The sequence below is a fragment of the Carcharhinus amblyrhynchos genome, chromosome 6, assembly GCF_965287045.1.
Source record: "Carcharhinus amblyrhynchos chromosome 6, sCarAmb.v2.hapA, whole genome shotgun sequence".
Taxonomy (NCBI): Eukaryota; Metazoa; Chordata; class Chondrichthyes; order Carcharhiniformes; family Carcharhinidae; genus Carcharhinus; species Carcharhinus amblyrhynchos.
The window spans coordinates 103,221,207-103,247,404 of NC_137329.1; the positions used below are offsets into that span (position 1 = coordinate 103,221,207).

Below are 26,198 nucleotides of genomic sequence, written 5' to 3' on the forward strand. Positions count from 1 at the left end.
ATTAGGCCTAAAATAGATGGTCAGTTATTTAATTGCTCTTTGTATAGCTTGTGTTCAAATTAACTGCCATTCTTCCCTAGCTGTTGGACTTTAACCTGGTGTTGTGAGGCTTCTTACTGTGTTTACCCCCATTCAATGCCGGCATCTCCACATCATCCCTACATCAAAACAATGACTAGATTTCAAAAGTACTTAATTATCTAAAAAGCATTTTGAAACATCTTAAGATGTGAAAAGCACTGCACAGATCTAACTTTTTTTTACTTTTTAGTGTATTCATTGGTCACCAAGACATCTCTTGTTCAAAACATGTTTCTGTAGCATGCAGATGAAAAACAATGAAATGCTTTCTCTTCAGAGAATTCAATACATTTTAAGATTTCCATCTAAAGGATATATTGCAGTTCAATGAAAACTGCCCCACGATAGCCAATCTTACATACAGAACATTGCATCCTTCTTGTTGCCTAGTGAAGCATATTGATAAACAATTAGCGATTTTGTGGGCTGCTATAAATTGGGTATTTTTAAGTAGTTTTTATTAAAGCAGTCCAGATAAACAGTTGGATCCCATCATTACTGGAGCAATATTTTATATTTATTTTCATTTCAGTTTTTCGTTTGCTGTTCAAATTTACCTCAACCTTCAGCTTTTCTAATTGCTTCTGCAATCGTGTTTTCTCTTCTTCCATTTCATTGCGATAGCGTGTGGTTACTTCCAGTGAGGCCTCTGACATTGAAAGTTTCTTCAGTGCATCAGCAAGCTCTTGTTGAAGCTGCCTCAATGAAGTCTACGGAAGAATGCTGTCAGTGATTAGCACATTGCAACAACAACTTTTGTTTATATAATATCCTTTAACATAGAAATTTGTACTAAGGTGCTTTAGTGGACTTTGACATACAGGTGGCCATATTAGGAGAAGTGACCAAACACCCGATCAAAGATTTTATGCATGATAGAGGTGGTGTTGAAATGGAGGGGCTGAGGGAGGAAAATTCTGAAGGTACAGCTGCTAATTGTGGGCAACAGGGGAAAGAGAAAAGGTCAAAATAACTGAGAGTTTGATGGGAAGGGTGTTCAAGGGCTGGAATGAGGATTGTCAATTTAAGGCAGTATATAGGAGCAATGTGAGATACAACATATGATAGGTAGAATTGCTTGACTTGTGAAGTACAGGTGACTTTGGAACTATGGTTCCCACAGCTCTCTCCATCACTGGAGCTTTTCTTGTGTCATGCCTGGATGTCTGTTGTGGATGAATTGATGGAGACCGATTAGCGTAATTAGTCAACAACCTGGCTATCATCGTGTCATGCAACTATGGATGGTGAACGAGACATCTTTTCTCATCTAGTAATTTTTATGTTCATATCTAAAATTACTGGCAAACTAGGAACTAATAATCCATGTCAGCAAGGACATAATAATGTATGTTCACATCTAATGCAGCATGAGACATAGGCAACAGAATTTTGCATGCGTTAAAATTTACAGAACATGAAGAAAAGAGAAGATTGGCCAGGACAGTAATAGAATAACTGAATCTGGACGTCACAAAGGCATGGATAAGAGTTTCAGCTGTGGGCGAGGCAGAGAAGAGATGGGTGATGCTGTGAAGGGAAAGAAGGCTTTTTTTTGTGATGGAGCGAATATAGAATTGGCAGCTTGTCTCAGTAACGAATAGGACTCCACAAATGCTAACAATGTGGCATAGCCTGAGGTAATAATCAAAGTGGGGCTGGGGGTTGAATCAATGGTGAGGGGATAGTTCTGATGAAAGATTATTGATCTGGATGTGTTGCTCTCTCCCAGGATGATGCCCCTGAGAATTTCCAGCATTTTCTGCTTGTGTTTCGTATTTCTAGCACCCACAGAATTCTGCTATCCAATGAGAGATGGTGTTTGTGTTGGAAATTAAAGACAGTAACTTCAATCTTTGTATTGTTAAATGGAGTAAGCTGCAACTTGACAGCACAGTGGCACAGTGGTTCGTACTGCTGCCTCACAGAGTCAGGGACCCGGGTTTGATTCCCAACTTGGATCACTGTCTGTGTGGAGTTTGCACATTCTCCCTGTGTTTGCGTGTTTGTGCTGGAAATTAAAAACAGTAACTTCAGTCTGTGTAATGTTTAAATGGAGTAAGGTGCAAGTCGTCTAAGATGGATTATTGGATAAGCTGTTCTGTAACAGAAGCAGTGAACCAATTGAGAGAGGTGGAGGACAGGTAGAGTGGACATCATCAGAATATTTTGAAAGCTGATCTGACATTCATGAATGATGGTATCAAAGAGTACAGTGCAGATAAGGAAGATGGAACCAATATCCATTCCTTAGGGGACTCTGGAGATAGTGACACAGACCAGGAAGGAAAGCCTTTGTTCTAGGAGCTTTAATCAGATACACAAGAGAGTGAAAACAAGCCAAAGTCATCTCACTAGTTAGAGAATGTTAGAAAAATGTTAAAGCAAGATGGTGTAGCCAGCAATGTTAAAGGCTACAGATAAGGTAGAGGAGGATGGGGAGGGATACTACATCATGGTCACAGAAAACACCAGTTAGCATTTTAGTGCTATCACTGGGTCAGAAATCTACTTAGAGAGATTCAAAGGTTCCTTTCTTCCCTAAAGTTCTTGAAGATGTTGAGATAGTTTGCAAGGAGAAGACGGTTGAGGTTGGGATTTCTTTTGAGAAGGAGTTAATATTTTTGAGAGGGAATGGGACAGTATCAGAGATCAAACATTTATGATATTTACAGGAAGTGAAGATCAGTTTAGAGGGATTGGAGCAGTGGTGCAGGAAGTGCATAACTGATTGCTAATATAATTTAGGTTCAACATACTATATTGAAATCAAATTAAACTTTTTAATATGAGAAACTCCAAAGTGCATGAACAAAGTAGCAACATTAATAGCAGCAGTAAGTAGACAAAATAAGGAGTCCTCACTTAAAGTTTTGGTTGCTTTCCTGAAAATCAGGATTTTAAGTGAATCATGAGTTCCCATAAGAATCAATGTTAAATCCAGGGTTAGGATCCTTTGGACATTTCTTGGAAAAACCCACATACAAGTTAAAATACTGTACCATACGTGAACAGCATTGTGCATTCCAAGCTGAAATAACTTTCAAAACAAAATACATCACTAAATATAAGAAATGTAATATATAATACGTGTAAAATGTTTTAAAAAATGACACTCATCTACAGTGCAGTAGGTAGCTTGGCTCCACCCAGTGGCAGAAGTTGGTTTATGCCACAGCAGCTGAAGTTCCAAGGACTACCTGCATCAACAACTTTTGTCACTAGATGGAGGCAGGAGTTCAGTGTGATTTCAGAACAGGAGCCTGGAGAAGAGACTGAGGGTAGACAACCTCAGAACAGAGGGGTGCAAAGCACATCACGGGATCAAGGATGGGGTGATTGAAAAAGGGGGGCTGATCAAGGCAACACAAGTAGAGACACCAAAGAAAAGAGATCAACAGGTTGTCCATGAATACACAAAGAAGAGATAAGGGAGAATTTTAGGATGCAGTGGATCCAGGTGATAAAAGTCAAAGACAGTTGAGTTGGAGACTGTAACCACCATGAATGACTAGTTGCTCAGAATAGAGGCTTGTAGAGAAAAATTAAGTTGGTAGCTTTTAGTAAGAGGCAGGTTGTTTCCATTTTTAAGCAAAACTTAGGGCAAAGGCAGGATATCAATACAGTCAACTATCAGAAGATCATGGATGGTACGGGCTTTGTTTGCAAGTAACAGATATTCTTTAAGATTACTGCAGAGCATTGTCTAAGACTCAGTAGTGAGTGCGGTGAGCAGGATGGGAAGGAAGTTGGTGAGTGTTGCTGGGTGAGAAAGTTATTGAGGGACAAGGATGGGGTCAATTAGGGTTCATGAAAAGGTGGAAATGAATGATGTGATAGAGAATTCAGAGCTTTTCAAAACTTCTTTCTCCTTTGAGTCCTGAGGCTCAAGGACGCCATGCTACATGCCTTTTCTTGTTCCCTATACACTTAATGCTTAGAAACCAGTCTCACTGCAATATTTTCAACAATGTGGCTCATTTATTTCCATAACTTAAAACTGGAATTCATCATCTCAAGTTTCCTTTCTTCTTACAATTTATAGTTTTTTGAGAAACAGTCAATCAGTATCTCTTGGCTCATTTGATTTTTTTTCCCCCCTTTGTTTCCAACCTTGGTGCTATCTGTACCATGACCCTTTAAAAAGTTTATTTATTAGTCACAAGAAGTCTTACATTAACACTGCAATGAAGTTACAGTGAAAGTCCCTTCGCTGTCACACTCCGGCTCCTGTTTGGAAACACTGAGGGAGAATTTAGCATGGCTGATGGGGTGGTGATAAATTCAGTAAACCTTGATTTCATTTCTTTGTTTAATAATTCTGAGTTTTACACCACAGCGTTAAATAGTGTGTTAGTTAAGTAGGTTTGGCATTAAATAGACCCAAGCTTATTTATATCTGATAATAGTATATGCATGAAGGGCACCCAACTTTTGGAAAGGTTATAAATCAGTAAGCTAACTCAGACTTTGCCTTCTCTAATGAACATACAAAAAGCCGTGGCATTATTTCAAGAACATCAGGAGAGTTTTCCCCACATTCATGCCAATATTTATCCTTCAAATAATATCACCAGGACTGATTAACTGTCAATTTATCTCATTTGCTGTTGTACAACATAATTATGTGCAAATTAGCTCTGGCTTATGACTATACATGGTGATTAATTACTGTGGCAGGACTTCCTATGGCTATAAAGTGTTTAGGGAAATGAAAGCTGCCATGTATATACAATTTCTTTCTTTACAAATTTTCAGTTTGGAAGTTACCAACCTATACAATATTATTAAAATTAGAATATGCAGGGAGAACAGACAAAATTAGAATATTTAGAGAACAGACAATAACGTAAACCTGAAGTAGAAGAAATAAAATGGGTGTTAGCAAAATGATGGTGTGTATTCCTTTTCCAAAAAGTATACTGTCTGTTACTTAGTCGGTTAGGACAGTATTCACTGGAGTTCAGAAGAATGAAGGGAGGTCTCAAAGAAACCTATAAAAACCTCAGAAGTAGACAGGGTAGATGCAAGGAGGATGTTCTTGACGGTGTGGGCGTCACAGTCTGAGGATAGGGTAGACCTTTTAAGACAGAGATGAAGAGAATGTTTTTCACCCAAAGAGTGGTCAGCCTGTAGAATTTGCTACCACAGAAAGTAGTTGAAGTCAAAGCATCGTATGTTTTCTAGAAGCAGTTAGAAACAGACTTGAGGCAAAGGGAACGAAAGGATATGGAGGCAGGCGGGATTGGGCTATTGAGTTGGATGATCAGTCATGATCATAATGAATGGCAGGGCAAGCTCAAAGGGCTGAATGGCCTCCTCCTGCCCCTATTTACTGTGCTTTACTTACAAAGTTTACTGTGGGAAGTTTATTTTCGCTATTTGTAGCGAAAAAAGTAGAAACAAAAGAAACCAAATCTAATTAGCTATTGAAATGCGAGTCACCACTGTACCTCTCTTTCTATCTTCTCATTTTCAAACTTGCAGATTTGTTCTCTTTGTTCAATGGTCTTGCTCACCAGTTCTTTATTTCTCTCTTCCACCAAACTTATCTGCCGTTCACTATCTTTTCGAAGTTTCAAGAATATGTCATTGAAGCGGTCTTGAACATCAGTGACCGCTTTTTCCTTCATGATACCTTTGTTTTGTGCATCTTCAAGCTGTTGCCGTAACAGCATGTTTTCGCTTTGGACTTGGGCTAATCTCTCCTGCATAGACTCCTGACGCACTGCAAATTTACTTAACTGTTCCTTCTGCGATCGATTAGTGTGTTCCAAGTCATTTATTTGAGTCTGAGATTGATTCAAGTTCCTCTGAACACTCTCCAGCATAAGGTTTTTCTCAGCAAGGGAAAGTGTTGCACGATGAAGTTCATAATCTAAGTTATTGGCCTTCGCTTCCTCTTTACTTAACTTCTGTGACAAGCTGTTATTAGTCTCACGGAGAGTGGAAATCTCATAGCTCCGTTTTTCATCTGAATGGTGCCACTCATCGTGTTCCCTTTGTAGGATTTGTTCAGATTCACATTTGGCTGCTTGACTCCGTTCCAGCTCCTGAAGGGCTGCACTCAGTTGTGAATGGATAGCTTCCATCTCTGTCTCCAGTTTTTCCTTATTTTGTTTCTCAAGTTCAAGCTTAGAAGTCAACATTGATGTTTCAGTCTTTAGTGTATTCAGTTGGCTATTATACTGTAAAGCTGTGTGGGTTAAAGCTTCTTCATTAAATTTCAAATCCTTTTTTGTGTCATCTAGCCTTTCTTTTAACGTCTCAATTTGTTCCATATACTTTCCCTGTTCTTCCTGATTCCGTTCACGTACACGATCCAATTCAAGTTTTAGCACAGTAATTTCATCCTGCAGTGAACGATTTTGTTGCATCACATCTTTTTCATGCTCATTGACATCACAAAGATGACCAACAGCCTTCAAAATAAGGAATACTACAGTAAATAAAGGATGTAATGACAACATAATAAGCTAATGTGAACATTACAAATGGAGTAAGGAAACAGTAGAAAATCATCCACTCCTTTTAATTTTCATCTGTCCATCCATTATTTGGCTCCAAGATTTGACAGTGCTGTTTTGTAAGTGACCCCTAAAAGGTGTGTAGAAACAATCAGTAATGCAATCTTCTTTGATGACATAGTGGAACAATACATTTGTTCCATGCTAGTTAGTTGATATTTAGTTTCATTTGATCTACATCAAGTCATCTTAGAAATGCAACTTCCCAGAGGAATGCTAAACCTGCTGTTGAAAACCATAGTACCATTCGGCCCATTGAATCTGCATCTGAAAGATCTCTGAAAGAGCATCTTACCCAGTACCACCCCGCCCCCCAACTTGCCCTATCCCCATAACCCTGCATATTTACCATGGCAAATCTAGCTAACTACACATCCTTGGGCACCAAAGGCCAATTCACCCAACCTGATGTGGGAGGAAACAGGAACATTCGGAGAAAACCCATGCACACACGAGGAGAAAGTGCAAATTCCTTACAATCAATCACCCAAGGCCGGAATAGAATTGGGTTCCTGATGCAATAAAGCAGCAGTGATGACCATAGTGCCACCACGCTGCCTTAAGACTTACATTTTTCACAAAATAATGGTTGAAATAAAGAACTTAATAATTTATGTTATCTGGAGGTTATATTAGCTGGAGTCAGTAATAAAAATCTCTCTTTCATATATTTACATAATACACACTTACACACAAGCAGCAAAGACCCATTGTTACACTGGGCAAGAAAGTTAATAATAAGATGAATAGTAATATTTGGATGGACTATAGTAAAATCTAATTTACAGATTGTACCCAAGGTTGATAAACGAATTGACAATTGTAATTTTTATGTTCCAAATTTTACATAAATATTTGTAGCCTCATTGTGATTGACCTGTTACAACTTAATATGCTTTTGTTGCGCCAATTTTTGCTGAAACTTTCAAGGATAAAAAGAAGAAAGCAATATGGCTTTTTTGAAGCACTGCAGACGATAATAGTAGCTTGTTCTTTAAGGGGAAAAAAGTAATCTCTGTCCATTTTGGCTAACGGAAGCTCAAACCATGAAGTTAAAATTAAGGTTTCTACCAAATTTGCATTTGTTAACCTGCAGTATGAGATTATTTACAGAGGATAGGTGCTCCAGAAGTAGAACATGATTTTTTGCACTGTTTCTGGATTTTTCACCTGATGTGGATTAACTTTCATAAAAATAGCTCAATATTCAACAAAATAAATCATCACTGTCCGAAGCATACTTCAATCATTTGCAGATAGTTTTGTGCTCAGTACCTCCACATTTTTTACTGTTACCCTGTCTTCCTCTTGAATCTCACGCTGTCTGTGCAGATGATTGTTGAGGATTTCTTTATGCATAGCTTGCTCCTGGTTGAACTGTCTCTGTAATTCCTGTTGCTCTTCATTAAGCTAAGCATATTAAATGAAGTTTAATTAATATTTTGTTTAAAAAGTTAATTACTTCAGAATTTATAATTTTAATAGGATTCAGTCTAACCTTTTGAAGCACGTTCTCTTTGAGCAAGCATTGAACAAATTTTACTTCTGTTGTGAATATCTGGTTCTATGACTCATGTGTTTTTGAAGAATAATTTTTAGTTTTAGGAACATAAATTTTAGTTGGGGAACAAGTTGTCAGAAGTAAACAGAAATAGCTGATAACAAAACTGATAAATAACCCAGAAATAAATGCAATTCAAACTTTTTTGAATAATTATCATATAATAATGGACCTGGAGTTTTACGAAGTTTTTACTTGATATTAGAATTAGAGGGGAGAAAACTTAAATAATAGACTTTGAGCTTGTGAGGACAGGAACTCCACAATTATTTCAATGAAGGATGTGGATTATTCATGTTGTTCCCAGACCAAAGAAGCTAACAGCAAACTTTTAAATAAAGGAGTTCCTTGGTAGATCCAGGAAGTTCGCAGTGTGGCATTAAAGATATAAATTATTCATGAGTTCATGAGTTCCAGAATCAAAGGGGTGGTTTTGAAGAGAAAAAAGTTAGTTACTTTGCATTTTTATTTATACAGTATGTGTTTTGCTAAAAGAAGCACCTATTTCAGCTTAGGAACAGACTGAAAGGAAGAGAAAAGCAGAAAGAATGAAATAGAGAGAGAAAAGTGGCACAAGCTGTAAAGCAGCTCTAGACCAGAAATGGGAGGGCCATTAGAAATCAGACTTATTTCTGAGATGGAGTCATCAAGCAAGAGTGCAGTGAAGCTCAAGCTTGAGTTTCAGCGTCCACAATCATGCAGCACAGGAGTGGTGAAGGGTCACTTAGCTGGAGGCTTCTGTAAGGAACCCTAGAATGTTCGCACCTCGGAGAATAGCAGAAACTCCAAGAAGAACCAAATTAATTCCTGAGAGCTGGGGTATTTTGGTTTGGTTCCAGGAACTGAAGAAACCATCATGAGTTGAAGTAGTCAATAAGTAGTCAAATAATTTCTGGGGTGGGAAGGGGGTTGGGATGTTGAAGCGGAAAGCTGAGGATAGTTTTAAAGTTTAGTATTGCCTTTGACTGTAAAATATAATTGATCATGTTTAGTCTTTCTTATTGTAAAATATAACAGATATGATAGTGTTTGGTTAGTAGTGCTTGCTTTCTGTGAGTTGCGTATTGTAAAATTATGTTTAAACTGTGGAGTCTTGTGGCTTCATCCTTTCAGTAAATAATGGGAATTTTGAATTTCTCTTCAAACATTAATGATCTCTACTGGGATTGCAACATTTCATTGAATGCTTTTACCTGTTACAATTAATGAGTACCATATCACTATTTTAAATTTTCCATAACTATAACTAATTAGATGTTACAGGCTCTCACTGTAATGCAATCTTTGCATTTCCATGTATCACCTAAGTACCACTGTAAAGCAGTTCATCAGCAGACACTTATTGCTAAGTCAACAATGACTGCTGGCTTGATTAAGTTCATCAAATGGATAACAGCTGTATACCCCAAAGACATTCTGTATGGTGAACTGGCCACTGGCTAGATGCCATACCTCCACTGCAAGGCCACCCGCAAGTAAGTACAGAAATTGTCAATGGCTGTGGTGTCTGGAGGCTGACTGTATGACAGGGCATTGAAAGAGACACAGAGAAATGGAAAACTCAGCTGACCGAGAAAAGGGCAGAGAGAAAACAGAGACCAGTGAATTCTGCACCTTTTTAAACCACTCTCTTCCTCTGTGGCACAGGCTGCCCATCATACTAGAATGGGGTTCCTAAGACGTACCATGTTATGTTTAGCACAGAGTTCACCGTGAAGATGCAATCGATTGTCCAATGGCAGGCTGTCATTAGTTAATTTAAGACGTTTTTGTGATGAAGTCAGTTTTGAAATGAAAATCCTTAAAACAACTGAAGGCATTTTGCATTGTGTCCAGGAAAGGCAGCTGAATGGATGGGAGCGGGTCAAGGGGATGAGGTGGGACCATAATATGGGTTTAAGTGTAGTATAGATCAGTCAAAGCATTTTATTAAAAATGCTTAAATAATAAATTGTTAGAAACTCATTCAGAAGTATTAATTTTGTACCAGCAGAAAGAAAATAGAATTTAGTTTTCATATGTATGCAAATATTTTGCATGATTAAACGTTTTTCATCGAGACAAAATTTACTAGCCTTTTACCTAGCTCAAATCATTAGTATGAAACATGTTTGACAACCTGTTCTATATTGTTGAGCAATGACTTCCTTTCCATTTCCATATTTCTTATTATCAGTTCCAATTCTTGTTTTGCTTTCAGCTCCTCGCAGTATTGCAATTCCTTTTTTTGGAGTTGTTCACGGCTCTTTTCGTACAACATTTCAGCAATTTTCCGCTTCTCCTCTTCCTGTTTTAGACTAAATCTTTATTTACAAAAAATGAATGGTCATAAGATAAAAGCACTATGATGTAGAAAGAATACTGATACAGTTTGCAAATTCAATCAGATTTTTTTGTGTATGTTTTAACATGATGATCAAGAGTTTCTCAAATTAAGTTTTTTTAAAAAAACTTTCTGCCCTTCATCCCATATTGATTTTACTACCACTCGTCTGCAAGGGTGACCAAAAAGCTTCATAAATAATGTTCCAAACACTGAAATGCTGGAAAATCTCAGCAGGTCTGACAGCATCTGTGGAGAAAGAACAGAAGTAAAGTTTCGAGTCTGGCTGACTCTTCATCGGCATGTCAGCACAGAATAAATAGGCACCAGAAAATCAGTGTTTTCTGTCCATTGAAATTCACGGATGGGAAACTGCAAGGCTTTCGATGCACATGTTGTTTATGGCGCACTACTTTTCTGGGGGCTATGGATTCTTAAATATCTATCTTCAGATTGCAGTGAGTACACCAAGACTAAACTAATATTGAACAACCCACTGATTAGAAACGTAGAAAATAGAAGGCTAGGTCTTTGGGCCCTTACAGCCTCCTCTGCCATTCATTTTAATCATGGCTGACCATCAAATTCAATATCCTGATCTGCCTCCCTCGCCAAATATCCCTTGATTACTTTCACCCCATGAGCTATATCTAATTTCTTCTTGAAATCACACAGCATTTTGTCCTCAACTACTTTCTGTGGTAGTGAATTTCACAGATTCATCCCAGAGGTTGTAAATTTACATCTACCATGAATTTTAGCTTCTTTCAAAAGACAAGAAAAAAAGTAAATATCGTATGTGCTAAATATTTTTCCAGGTGGTAAACATTGTAATTAATGACGAACATTAAGGAAAAAGGTGAATGTAAATTTACATTAAATCAAGGTGAATGTGAAAGATATCAGTTGTCTTTAGTAATAACAATTTTAGACACATCTGGTGGAATTTAATGCCCTCTGCTGAGGCAAACTTGGAAGTAGAGGGGAGAGAGCATGCATTTAACCAGATGGAAGGCTGCCAGATGGGGACCCCAACTTCTCACTTCTTCTCTGAAAAAGTCTGGAGCAGGAAGGTTCATGGGTGACCCACTGCCAACTGAGGTTCTTAAGTTGATAATTAATGTCCACTTTAGGGCCACATCTAACTCTACTGTTAGAACACCAGCAGCAGGCAAGGAACTTGGTATGCTGGGAGCCCAAAGAAAAGTCCCTGTTGGTGTTTGCTTGTGGGTTACCAGAGGGGGTCCCTTGTCAGGCACTCAGTACCTGATCAAGGTACCCAACTTTGAGAAGATGAGGGGGTTTGCCAATGAAAACTATGCCCTGCCCATTGCTACCATCTCCCATGATCCACATTCTTCCATCACTCACTGGTCTGGGTTACTTGCTGATCCGCGAGCAGCTCGCAGTGATAGAGTGATGAGGGGGAATGGGGGGTGCAGGATGGTGTGGTGTTCGATCTTGAGAAGGTCTGCTACTGGCCTGATTAACAAAGGTCTTCCTCAAGAGAGGCTACATGGGGCTCCAGCTTTCCCATTGCAGTTAACAATCCTTCCTCCACAAATCATCTGGATTAAATTACGTCCACCCATTGAATGAACCTTTCCATGTCTACCAGAAAAGCACTAAGACAGTAATTTAGAGAGTTAACATTGTTATAGTTTGTATCTTTGGAAATGTATGAAAATTTAATACAAGCTTATCAGAAGTAGTAAATCATAATAATATAAACTAGAACATACTTGACACTGTTAAAATCAGTATCTCTCTCCATTTTCTGGCATTCTAGTTTGGATTTTATTTCTCTAGTTTGATCCAATGTTTGATGGAGCTCTTTTCTTTCATTCTCCAGATATTTTACTTTATCTGAAAGCAAGGCATAACGTTTCTTTTCTCGCTCAACTGCTCGTTCATACTCGTGAATTAGATTTTGGATTTTCAGTAAAGTTACAGAGTCTGTCGTTGAAAAAAAATTATAAAAATAAAATCAACTATTTAAGAAATCCATTTTGATAGAATTTATAATTCATTAAAACAGGAGAATTAACAAACTTATACATGTACAATACATTGCATCCATTGGTTTTTTTACATGGTTACAGAATTGAATTTCATCACCTGAACAGACTTTCTTGTTCAATAAATTCTTTCATTCTTATTATATGTTGTCTATGTGATACTAATGTTTGTTAAAATAAAAAAAAATTATCTAGGTCAAAATTGGAGTTGGCAAGATACATTTGTGTTGGCTTAATCTAAGCCCTTTTTATAATTACAGGAGGAAGCAAAAAATCGGGAACTAACATCCGTCATTTTTGCATATAATGCCAAACAATAGTAGTCACCAATTGAAAACGATACGAAAGAGACGGGATGTGTGTGTGTGTGTGTGTGGGAGGGGGGTTGTGTGTGTGTGTGTGTGTGTGGGAGGGGGGTTGTGTGTGTGTGTGTGTGTGTGGGAGGGGGGTTGTGTGTGTGTGTGTGTGGGAGGGGGGTTGTGTGTGTGTGTGTGTGGGAGGGGGGTTGTGTGTGTGTGTGTGGGGGAGGGGGGTCGTGTGTGTGTGTGTGGGGGAGGGGGGTTGTGTGTGTGTGTGTGTGGGAGGGGGGTTGTGTGTGTGTGTGTGTGGGAGGGGGGTTGTGTGTGTGTGTGTGTGGGAGGGGGGTTGTGTGTGTGTGTGTGTGTGGGAGGGGGGTTGTGTGTGTGTGTGTGTGTGGGAGGGGGGTTGTGTGTGTGTGTGTGTGTGGGAGGGGGGTTGTGTGTGTGTGTGTGTGGGAGGGGGTTGTGTGTGTGTGTGGGAGGGGGTTGTGTGTGGTGTGTGTGTTTTCTGTATTACCTTCCTTACCTATTGCCTCTGCATCAAGCTGTGCAATTAACAATGGTGTACTCCTATAAGCAGAACTAGGTGATTCTGATCCATCTGTGGCAGTATCAGAGGACTGTGTAAGATCGTCCAAGTCATCAGAAATAGTTACTGGTCTAGTGAACTAAAAACAGGCAAATGGGAATTATGGAATTGCCAACACAATATTAAATTGTACTAATAACTACTGTATAGTAAAAACATAACACATTAGGAACACTGAAAAGGTCAAGCGCGTTTGTTTCAGATTGATCATCGAAACTGAAAGCTAGAAGAATGAGGAAAAGGGAAAGGGACAGGAAATGAACAGAATTGATTAAATGGGCTAACTGAGAATGGGTCAGGGCAAAAACAAGGTTATATGAGAAATGCACAGAAACTTGCCTTTTTACTTCTATATGTCTCATTATCATGTGCTTCCAGTTCTGAATTTGATCTGAAATTCTATGCTGCATTTTACTAATTGGTTTGAGATTCTAACCGAAGGGTCAATTCTGTCTTTTGCACCTGTGTGTGTGGATAGTGGGACTTCTGTAGATACATTATGTAATATGGCTACTTAAATGGTAGGCTGAAAAAGAAGCTGACACAAAGTGAGGAAGGCAGCAATTATTGCCAGGAATGACCCGATGGTGTCATCTTTCAATTATCTCCTGTTACTGGACTGAAACAGGAAGTCGATGCCGGTGCCATCATCATTGTGCATCTGCAACAGGAAGTGGCACTGATTCCACCCGTAGGTATGTGTGCAGTTGTGTGCCCATTAAATGCTCGCCACTATTTGCTCACCTTGTTCGGTGCCCCACTCCCAACCCTTTAGCCTCTTTGTTCACCATTCTGCTTGTTACTTTGATCGCTATCTCACTTGTCACTTTACTTACTGCCCCAGTCAATGCTTTGCTCGGCGCACTCTTAATCCACAGATCGCAGCCCAACTCTCCGTCCTGCTTGCTGCTTTGTTTGCCTCCTGCAGGTGCAGCGGAAGCAAATGAATCTATTACTTTTAAAGGGCAATCTGCAGCTTTCATACTGGCAGTACTCAGAAAAAGCTGTCAAAAGAATGCAGCACAATACAGTGCGTGCAGGGATGGCTGGTGTGCAAGGAAGTGCCACTCCATGTTTTACTGACATATGCCCTGTGGTTCTCCTTATAGACAAGGAGGGAAAAGAGAGAAATAATATCTACATAGGATAGGAGTGCGCCACCTAGTTATATGAAGGACGTCTGCTAGAAGTTGCCAAATAAGTGACCAGCTGCTGGATGATATGTTAGAAGCACTTCAATGACTCAATGAGGGCTGACAGGGTGGCATGCTTTCATGTATAACATGGCAGCCATGAGATACGCCATGACATAGACGCCCCATGCAAAGGAACGCAACAAGGAACAATGTGCGCATCAAGGTAAAGGACAGCATCAAAACAGAGCTCAGTACTCTGCCAAGCATGAATAAACACATGCAGCAGGCCTCACAGTGTTGCAATGACAGCCTTGAAAACGGCACTGTCTCTAAGTATTGCAGAGGCAGGAGAGCTGTACCACACTCTCTTTCATTGTCATTGGAGCAGAAGAAAGTTCAATGCAACAGAGCAGAGATATATGGGTGGTAATCTGTTCTTGCTTTAAACTTTAACGCAGATGGAGGTGCTGGTGTCAGTAGAGTTTGGCTGTGTGTTTGGAGGGGTGGGTAGCAGGACAGGCTGTTGCATAGCCTGGGAGAACTAGGGGAGCTTACAATGATTGAGGGATATGATGGCTTTGAATGTAAATTCTAAAATACGCACATTAAGAATGGGTAGCAGCATCCAGTAACCACGTCAGACATATGTGGGAGTAGGTGAAACTGACAAGTGACAGGTGCAACAGATTTCTATAGGAGGAATGTGAAATGTTCAGCTTCAAACAATTACTGAGCTTCAGAGGTTGGCAGTAAAGCAAATGCTTATAGAACAACAATGGGAAGTACGTGGGCATCTATCAGAGTTTCCAGAAACTGTTCACTCACATGCACAGACAATGAGAGGTGCCATGGACCTGGTTTATGATCTTGTGGCCTTCATTGAGAGAGTGGTGATCCTCATGGACAGCCACATGCAACAGGCCACTAAGTGAACACAGAGATGCTCGCCAGGCTCCACAATGTGATGTCAACCTTCAGTATTGTTGAGCACGGGGTTGGTGTGATGGGTCAGAAATGCACAGTTTTGTTGCCATGTGGTAGTCTAATCCTGATAAGTTGGAGATGCCAGTCTGCCGTGGAAGGCCAAGGAATAAATATCGGCAGCCCCTTGGATCCTCTGATTGTGATAGGAATGTTTGCTTCCAGCTTTGATAACACTCCCTGCCATACACAAATGTGGGTGACCCAGCCTATGCCAGGCCCCTCTATGATTCTACAAACCAGAATCACCCTCCAAGGTAGCAAGAGAGAAAAACAGCAGCTCCAGCTGCAGAGAGAGCATAACGTAGAAGCAGCTAGAATTGAACACATAAAATAACTTGCTGCACAATGGATTTCATACAATGGCCTTTTTTCATATATAGCACTGGGTCTTTGATTTTAAACCTTACTTCAACATCTTATGTACTTCTTACTCCACCAGCCATCCTTGATTAGATGCTACAGCATGGAGTTAGAGCCTGAAAGGTTGCTGAAGGCTGTTGGGCAAGAATCCTCCTTGTAAAAGAAGGCAGTGTGCTCAACAGAGTCATTAGGTGCTAGTTCACCTTCAGTCTGCTGTGCCAGGCTGCGCAAAGAGCAGCACACTGTCACAATATGGGAGACTTTGGGGGCCACGTTACAAGGCACTACAGAAGAATCTAAACATCTGAAATGTTTTTTCAAAAGATAACTGCCCTGGTAGTTAGATGCGGTTGTATATTTCTTTTGTCTTTGTGTTGGGGTTCCGCACTGGTGTGAACAACCACATCCACTGCGTAAACACTTGTCACCTGGAGTCCATCCATAAAGGCTTTCCACTGGAATGAACAATTACAGCACCTGGTGCTCTCAGAATGAAGGAGTTAGGGCAGCTTCCTGGGAGCCTAGTACACAATACACAACCCTTTAGTAGTGATTCTACAGAATCTATATATCAAGGCCCTTTCTGCTGACAAAAGCACCTGGTTGCTTGGAGGGAACCTTAATGGCCATATGCTTGAAGGAATCTTGCCATAGTTGAAAGCTGACTGCTTTCTCATCTTGTCTTGTATTATTGATCCAAAACATTATGTATTCTGCTGCTCTCACAAACAAGGTATCCATTACATGCCTTATGCAACAATGGGATGCAGATTGCAATATTCAACAAATCCTCAACCAACCCTCTCTATTACTCATCTAAAAGCTCAATTAAGTTAGTTAAATATGATTTGTCTTTAACAAGTCCTTTCTGAGGAGTATCGAGGGTTATGCTGACAGAGTTAAAGGAGAAAGGATTGGAGGAGACAAGGTCAGAACGAGGTGAGAGAGATAGGGAGGGACACGGCAATGGAGGAATATGAACACAAAAATATTCTTCAAACGTGTACGACTAAATAGTCCAATTTATGTAACAAGGTTTCAGTGTTTAACAATTTTAAATTTACAATTACTTCAACCATAGATCTATTTTAGGCAGTAAGGCTTATAGCCAGTAGAACACATGCTATAAATGATCCAAAATGTGCACCTGAGTTAGAGTGCATTCACACATCAGATTTAGTATTTAAACAAAGTTGTTTCCACTTCAACATGACACTAAGTATGAAATCGTATGAGAAAACTCCCAACTGGCAGTCAGAAATTGAAAGCGAAACTCCCAGCAACAAAACTTCAACCAAATGCACATTCTGACTCTAAGCTCGTTAAGCCTCAATAAATCTGACAATAATTCACTGTATGCAGCGTAAACGCACAAATGCAATTTGTGATGAGTTTCCCCAACATGCAAATTTAGTATACACTTAGGTTCACAAAATAGGTAATTACCTTCATACTTGAAGATGACTTGACAGGTCTGAAAAAGATATTAAAAAGTATTAAAAAATTAAAGTTGTAGATAACAAAGTTTACACGTAACCTGGTTTGTCAAAAGTTATTACAATTTGAGTTCATAATTTGGCACATTTTACAAAATTATTTCCAATGTGTTAGCCATGACTCAGTGGAAGCATTCTCATTTGAGTCCTATTCCAGAGCTAAAAATCTAAGTAAGTCTTTAGTTTCCTAAGGAAATTCATACTGTTTAAATAAAAGGACAAAAAAAGTTTACTTTGAATAGCAACCACAAGAGGTGCTCTTGTTTGTTCCACAAATTGCAAATTAAATAATACACATGCAGCTTTGGCAAATAAATCTGATCAGCGGCAATAAAGTAATATCAATGTAACTTGTAACATATCTCAGGCATGTAACTATGTAACCTGTTAAGAGCTTCCATTTTATTGTTATCCAGCTGTGAACAATTGAGTTAGAGAATGGCTCAAAGTTAATAATAAAAATCTTGTTTCAGTGTAAAACTGGGTGAGGAACAGTCCAACTAAGTAGAGAAAGGAGAAAGCATAAAACATAGGAGTATGCCAAACAGAAATAAATGATGCCTTAAGCAATAAAGGGGGAAAAAGTCAGACAGCTGAAGGAAAACACCAAGATGTGGAACCAAATTTTAAATTCCTCATAAAAAAGCAAAATACTGCGGATGCTGGAATGTAAAACAAAAACAGAAAATGCTTGAAAATCTCAGCAGGTCTGACAGCATCTACAGGGAGACAATAGAGCCACTGTTTCGTGTCTAGATGACCTTTCATCAGAACAACTAATAAACTGGAAAGAGTGCAAAGAAAATTTACGAGGATGTTACCAGGACTAATGGGCTTGAGTAATAGGGAGAGATTGGCAAGGCTAAGACTTTATTCCGGAGAATGATGGATGACCTTATTGAGGTATATAATATCATGAGGGGCATAGATTGGATGAATGCATAGTCCACCCCATTTCTCTCTTCACAGATGCTGCCTGGCCTATTGGACATTTCCAGTACTTTGAGTTTTTTATTTCAGATTTCCAGCATCACCAGCATTTTGCTTTTCAATTTATGCCTGTATTAAGGATGTTATGAGAAACTACTGAAGTCACTTTATTATTAAGCACTTTGTCCAAAGAGATTGAGGTAGAGGCTAAGATAATATTTATCTTGATTCCTTATTTCTCATTAATTATTGTCTGACTTCTCCTTTCAAGATTTTTAAAATACAATGTCCCAGATCTGTACCTACCTTTCCTGCAAGTCCCATTTGATTTTCACTAATCAGGGTTGTGCCTCTCCCACATGAAACCAGCTCTTACCAAAGTCAAGCATATCACACTGTGACTGTGACCATCATGATGTATTTATTATTCCCTCCTCAACTTGGCAATGGAAATAGATGATCACATGATTCTTCACCCAAGTCTGTCCTTTGTGGTTTATGATGTGGGTATGCCGACGTTGGACTGGCGTAAACACAGTAAAAAGTCTGACAACACCAGGTTTTAGTCCAACCGATTTATTTGATAATAGACTCACAAGCTTTCGGGGTTAGTCCCTTCGTCAGGTGACTGGAGAGTTCTGGCCTCAGACAGAGCATATAAAGCACAGACAGTTTAGAGATTACTGATTAGAATGTGAATCCTTACACCTAACCTGCTGTTCAAGACCTGAAGTGGCTGACAATGTGAGTGGAAGGAGCACCGATCACAGGTTAAAGAGATGTGTATTGTCTCCAGACAGTACAGTAAGTGAGGTTTTGCAAACCCAGGCAAGTCACAGGGGTTACAGATAGTGCGACATGAACCGGAGAAGATGTCGTAACTTCTCCGCTCTGGGGAAGTACTGGACAACGAAGGGTACTCTGTCCACTGTGTCCCGTGTTTGCCTTCTGAGGAGATCGGTGCGGTTTTTCGCTGTGGCGCATCGGAACTGCCGATCTATGAGTCGAGCACCATATCCTGTTCTTATGAGGGCATCTTTCAGGGTCTGGAGGTGTCTGTCACGATCCTCCTCATCTGAGCAAATCCTGTGTATACGGAGGGCTTGTCCATAGGGAGTGGCTTCTTTAACATGTTTAGGGTGGAAACTGGAGAAGTGGAGCATTGTGAGATTGTCTGTGGGCTTTCGGTACAGTGAGGTGCTGAGGTGACCGTCCTTAATGGAGATACGTGTGTCCAAGAATGCAACTGATTCTGGGGAATAGTCCATGGTGAGTCTGATGGTGGGGTGGAATTTGTCGATACCATCATACAGTTGTTTCAGTGATTGTTCACGATGAGGCCAAAGGAAGAAAACGTCATCGATGTATCTAGTGTATAGCATTGGTTGAAGATTCTGTGCAGTGAAGAAGTCTTGTTCGAACCTGTGCATGAAGATGTTGGCGTATTGAGGTGCAAATTTGGTCCCCATGGCTGTTCTATGTGTCTGGATGAAAAACTGGTTGTTGAAGGTGAAGACATTGTGGTCCAGGATAAAGCGGATGAGTTGTAAAATTGCATCTGGAAACTGGCAGTTGTCAGCATTGAGTACTGAGGCAGTCGCAGCAATGCCATCGTTGTGGGGGATGTTGGTGTAGAGCGCCGAGACATCCATTGTGACGAGGAGTGTCCCTGGTTCAACTGCTCCGTGTGCGCTGAGTTTTAGTAGGAAGTCCGTAGTGTCGCGACAAAAACTGGGGGTTCTTTGTACAATGGGTTTCAGGATGCCCTTGACGTAGCCGGAGAGGTCTTCAACATATCATTGATGAAGACGAACATCTCGCCAGGGCTATCCCCACACCCCCACTTCTTGCCTTCAGACAACCACACAACCTCAAACAGACCATTGTTCGCAGCAAACTACCCAGCCTTCAGGAGAACAGTGACCACAATACCACACAACCCTGCCACAGCAACCTCTGCAAGACATGCCGGATCATCGACACCACCATCATCACACGTGAGAATACCATCCACCAGGTACATGGTAAATACTCTTGCAACTCGGCCAACATTGTCTACCTGATACGTTGCAAGAAAGGATGTCCCGAGGCATGGTACATTGGGGAGACCATGCAGACGCTACGACAACGGATGAATGAACATCGCTCGACAATCACCAGGCAAGACTGTTCCCTTCCTGTTGGCGAACACTTCAGTGGTCACAGGCATTCAGCCTCTGACCTTCGGGTAAGCATTCTCCAAGGCGGCCTTCACGACACACGACAGCGCAGAGTCGCTGAACAGAGACTGATAGCCAAGTTCCGCACACATGAGGACGGTCTCAACAGGGATCTTGGGTTCATGTCGCACTACCTGTAACCCCCGTGACTTGCCTGGGTTTGCAAAACCTCACTTACTGTACTGTCTGGAGACAATACACATCTCTTTAACCTGTGATCAGTGCTCCTTCCACTCACATTGTCAGCCACTTCAGGTCTTGAACAGCAGGTTAGGTGTAAGGATTCGCATTCTAATCAGTAATCTCTAAACTGTCTGTGCTTTATATGCTCTGTCTGAGGCCAGAACTCTCCATGCACCTGACAAAGGGACTAACCTCGAAAGCTTGTGAGTCTATTATCAAATAAATCAGTTGGACTAAAACCTGGTGTTGTCAGACTTTTTACTTTGTGGTTTAGCCTTTAATTGGCTCAATTTTTTTCCTGTCCAATCACAGCTTCAGACTGTCTCCAAAACATTCATTTATATTTAGGTCACCAGCAGATTTGATTACTCTGCTGACTGCTCTCTCCACCACAACTTCAGTTCACCCAAAACATTGTTCCCTACATCATGGGGGCAATCCTCCCAGCCCACTGCGCTGCTTGAGTAGCACAGCAAGCCAGGAGACAAGAGCAGAAGCTGTTTCATGGGCTTCTCACTGGGTGCCATGGCCTCTGCGACTAAGATTTCCAATGTAACCTGGAAATCAGCGTGAAGCTTATTACAATATGGAAATCTCCATTAACATTTCATTAGCAGGCCCGCAAACATCTCCCTGCCAGGAGTAGTTCCCTCCAGCTCCTGTTCCCCGCTCACAGGAAACAGACAGCCCGGCTCTGCTAGAGGGAACAGAGGCTTTGAGGCTCCCCTCAGGAGGTTGAGGGAAGGAATAAGGTTGGGGGGGGGGGGGGGGGGAATAAGGTGGGGGAGGGGATAAGTGGGGGGAATGTTGGGGGGTGGGGAGTGCCCCTTTGCTCTTTGGCATTACTTCCCTAAACTGCTCTATTTCTTCACTTTTCTTCCCTCATTTAAGACATTTCTTAAAAGTACGTTTGAGTAAGCATTAGATCAGCTTCCAAGATCTCCTTTATTGGCTTGGTATTCATTTTCCTTATACTTGTAATACACCTTACCTTAAAAGGTATAGCACTGTTTGTATGGTTAAATTTGATATTTCACTGAAGAGTGTCTGCCTAAATTCCTCTGTGCTTAAGTTTTCTGATTGTAAATAAATGCCCTCACTGTTGACATAGTTGTAGTGTATGTGTTAGTGTCTACTGATTAGAACAACATGCAAAACATATGAATATTCAAAGTTTCATAAGAACACAACATAAAAACTAGGAACAGGAGTAGACCATTTGGTCCCTCGAGCCTGCTCCATAATTCAATAAGATCATGACTGATTTTTTTTGTGACTCAGCTCCACTTACCCACCCACTCGCCATAACCCTTAATTCTTTTACTGTTCAAAAATGTGTCTATCCTTGCCTCAAAAACATTCAATGAGGTAGCCTCAACTGCTTCACTGAGCAGGGAAGCAGTAATAAACTGATATCTGGATGTAGCATAATGCTGGTTTTGAGAGTAACATTGTGTAAAATTATTGGAAAACTACACCTTCTGGATCAGAATGCAAAGTCCAATTACATTAATTGCTGAAAAAATGCTTTATAAAATACACAATCTTATGACATTTAAGGAAAAGCATGAATGTCAGGTTTGGACATTATGAAGAATCAGTAGAAGATGGAAATATATGCACAAAACAAAGTTATTGACACAGAGAAATAGAAGAAATGGGTCAAGTGAGACTTTGCAAATAAAAATAACAAATTAGCCTATACATACCGTGATAGGAGAATGAACAGTTGCAGAAAACAATTTTCATGGTTCAAGTTACCTTGCATTAATCTCCATTATTAGGTTTTAAGGAAAAATGGGAGGTGTCTCATATCAGAAGTTCTAAGACTATATTTAGAGGCGATCCCTTAGCTGGAGGATCAATAACGAAGCGTCATAATTTTAAGGTGAGGGGCTGGAGGTTTAGAGGAGATCTGAGGAAAACATTTTTCACCCAGAGAGTCGTGGGAGTCTGAAATGCAGTGCCAGGAAGGGTGTTAGAGGCAGGAAACCTCACAACCGTTAAAAAGTGCATGGATGAGCAGTGAAATGTCACAATATTCAAGGCTATGGGCCAGGTGCTGGAAAGTGGGATTAGTGTAGATGTAGTGTAGTTTTATAGGTGTTGACTCAATGGGCTGAAAGGTCTCTTTTGTACTGTATGGCTCTATGATCAATGATCTTAAGTGTCTGGATGGCATGTTTGCAAGTGGTGGATTTCAACTTCAGGCAGTGGATTCCTAGCAGCATATGGTGAAACTAGAAGCTTCAGTGATTTTTAAAAAATTTAGTTGCGGTACTTGCATCTATCTTTCCAGTTTTCCGATCAAGTGGTTTAAAGGAGTGCGATGACAACCCACATCAGTCTATTTCAGCTCAACTATTTCAAAGGAACTTTTAGGATTTAAACTTGAAGCAGTGTATAAGTGTTTAAAAAAAGCAAAAAGCCACAGAAACGGAATCTCAGCATTGCGAGGCAGTACCATGCTTCCTAGAGATGATTCTAGAACATAGAAAAACTACAACACAAACAGGCCCTTCGGCCCACAAGTTGCGCTGATGATATCCATACCTACTAGGCTTACCTATAACCCTCAATTCTATTAAGTTCCATGTACTCATCCCGAAGTCTCTTGAAAGACCCTATCGAATTTGCCTCCCCCACCACCGACAGCAGCCGATTCTACTCACCCATCACCCTCTGATTGGAAAATTTACCTCTGTACCTACTCCCCAGCATCTTAAACCTGTGTCCTCTCATAGCAACCATTCCAGTCCTTGGAAAAAGCCTCTGAGAATCCACCCGATCTATACCTCAACATCTTATACAGTTCTATCAGGTCACCTCTCATCCTTCGTCTCTCCAAGGAGAAAAGACCGAGCTCCCTCAACCTATCCTCGTAAGGCATGCCACCCAATCCAGGCAACATCCTTGTAAATCTCCTCTGCACCCTTTCAATAGCTTCCACATCCTTCCTGTAATGAGGCGATCAGAACTGAGCACAGTATTCCAAGAGAGGTCTGACTAGGGTCTTATAAAGCTGCAACATTATCTCCTGCCTCCTAAACTCAATCCCTCGATTGATGAAGGCCAGTACACCATACGCCTACATCCTCTACCTGCGAGGCGGATTTAAGAGTCCTTTGGACCCGGACCCCAAAGTCCTTCTGATCCTCTACACTGCTAAGAGTCTTACCCTTGATATTATACTCCTTCATCCCATTTGACCTGCCAAAATGGACCACCACACATTTATCCGGGTTGAAGTCCATCTGCCACTTCTCTGCCCAGCCTTACATCCTATCTATGTCATGCTGCAACCTCTGACATCCCTCCAAACTATCTACAACACCACCAACCTTCGTGTCATCAGCAAACTTACCAACCCATCCCTCCACTTCCTCATCCAGGTCATTTATGAAAATTACAAATAGCAAGGGTCCCAGAACAGTTCCCTCTGGCACTCCACTGGTGACTGACCTCCATGCAGAAAAAGACCCATCTACAACCACTCTCTGCCTTCTGCGGGCAAGCCAGTTCTGGATCCACAAGGCAACAGCCCCTTGGATCCCATGCCCTGTCACTTTCTCAAGAAGTCTTGTATGGGGGAACCTTATCTAATGCCTTGCTGAAGTCCATATAAATCACATCTACTGCTCTTCCTTCGTCAATGTATTTCAGTTAGGGCCCACAGGGAGATTCTGTTACCTGTTGTTAGAAGGAAGAAACCTGCTCCAGAAAACAAGGTGCTGTAGTTGGAAATCAATGAAAAAGGTCAGTCAGATTGTGGCGTCACAACCCTAGATGTGATGCAGGAAGAGGTTTAATGGTCTAATCAGGGTAAAAAGTGATGGTATGGTACATTCAAAAACATCTTGATGTGCAACTACCCCAAATCTGCTCAACCCTACCTCTGATGCTCATTCCTGTACATCATCTGGCACTCATCCGTCTCTGTCTGCACCTCCTTACGTTCCTAATTAGTTGTCCACGACTGACACTCACTCCCAACCTAATGCACTGTCACACCTAACTCTCGGTGTGATCCACAAGTGTTATCCATCCACCCGCTCAACATATTTCATTGCTCTCACTCAGTCTCTTCTATTTGCACAAGACACTAAAGAGGGAAAGAGAACAGGAGGTGGCCTTATACCATCTCCATATTGACACTTGAGAGGTGCTGTAGTTAAGTGAAGTCTTGGCATACCTAGCCATAGGAGGTGGAAAGTTTGGGGTGTGTCAGCTACCTGATGACAAATTAAATATCAAATAACCACAGAGCATATCACACTCACTAATGATGACTTGATGGCAATTATGACAGCATGTATAATGATAACATTTTCTTAGCTTGACAGTTGTAATTCATTATTTCATTTCCATGGGCCCTTCAAGTGTCTTGTTGGTGGTTTTGCAGGAATGGGGCAAAGACTCCTCAGACAACATCAGCTATTTGAAGGATGCACCATCATGGCCTCATTCAGTCTGTCCGCAAGCTCAGATATATATGCCTCAGTAGGACTGGTAAGACAGGTCGCTGGACTCTCACATGATGTTTCATACATCAAAGTGAGCACTATTGGTGATGGAGAAAGACAACAGTGGAGAGGCCTCTTTGAAAGATACAGGAGTCTCTAAGCTCTTACTGTTTGAGTGCAGATACTGAACCTTGGGGATTATTGATGAGAAGATAATTTTGGAGCAACGATGGAAAATACAGGAAACGCTATAAACACTCCCAGCCACACTTCACACCACTGTTGAAAGATTGGAAGAGTCAGCCTCTAATACGAGTGGCCGGATGTTTCAAGCCTTCGTGCTGATGTCTGTGTCTACACAAAGAATGACCGACTGCATGGACAGAACAGTTGACTGCTGATCCTCACTAATGGTCTACTAAGAATATCACAATGCAAACCAATATACAGTACTTTTTAAAAAACTAATAAAAAGGATTTTAATAACTCAACAAGAGATCAAAAATTGATAAGGAGAAAGAAAAGGGATTATAAAAGCAGACTAGCAAAAGACAAAAATGGATTCTACAGACATGTAAATATGAAAAGATGAGTGAAATAGATTATTAGATTGATTACAGGCAGACCAAATTTTCAGCCACTCTGAGCAAAAGAAATCTGGGGTCATAGTTTATGCCATCACTCTGGTAGGGTCTGATAGATCCAGCAAGACCAGCTCCAGAGAGATCAGTGTGCCATCTTTAAAGGGCATCACAATCAACACTGAAATTAAACTCCTCCAAACTTCTGCAGGCATGGAAGAATCTCCCCCAAAGCGGCTTTATTGGGGTTCTCCCCCCTCACACCCCACCACACCCATGGGCAGTGCCAGTGCACTGCCAGGCATGTCTCTTCTCCCCCAGGGGCTATATTTACTTGGGCATCCTCAGCAGGATCCCTGTAACTGAATCCTTTCTTTAAATACTGTCATGTTGGTGAGGTTTGAATATTCAGAGAGGAAGGGGATCATGAAGCAGGAAAGCCTGTTAG

The 26,198-nt window shown here is 40.8% G+C and overlaps 1 protein-coding gene across 10 annotated transcripts in view; it reads right to left on the reverse strand.

Annotated features, from left to right (window-relative positions):
- Nucleotides 1-26,198, reverse strand: part of ankrd26 (ankyrin repeat domain 26) — a 138,907-nt gene that overhangs the window by 34,322 nt on the left and 78,387 nt on the right. For all 10 annotated transcript variants that reach the window (XR_013886842.1, XM_080191104.1, XM_080191110.1 and 7 more), the window contains 7 exons: nucleotides 17,325-17,352; nucleotides 13,336-13,477; nucleotides 12,235-12,448; nucleotides 10,289-10,472; nucleotides 7,884-8,018; nucleotides 5,535-6,503; nucleotides 639-791 (listed from right to left, as the gene is read on the reverse strand). Coding sequence is in view for 9 of the 10 variants with exons in the window: in XM_080191104.1 (XP_080047230.1) it covers nucleotides 639-791; nucleotides 5,535-6,503; nucleotides 7,884-8,018; nucleotides 10,289-10,472; nucleotides 12,235-12,448; nucleotides 13,336-13,477; nucleotides 17,325-17,352 (1,825 nt within the window). In the remaining variant the exon portion in view is untranslated. The remainder of the gene's footprint in view (nucleotides 1-638; nucleotides 792-5,534; nucleotides 6,504-7,883; nucleotides 8,019-10,288; nucleotides 10,473-12,234; nucleotides 12,449-13,335; nucleotides 13,478-17,324; nucleotides 17,353-26,198) is intronic.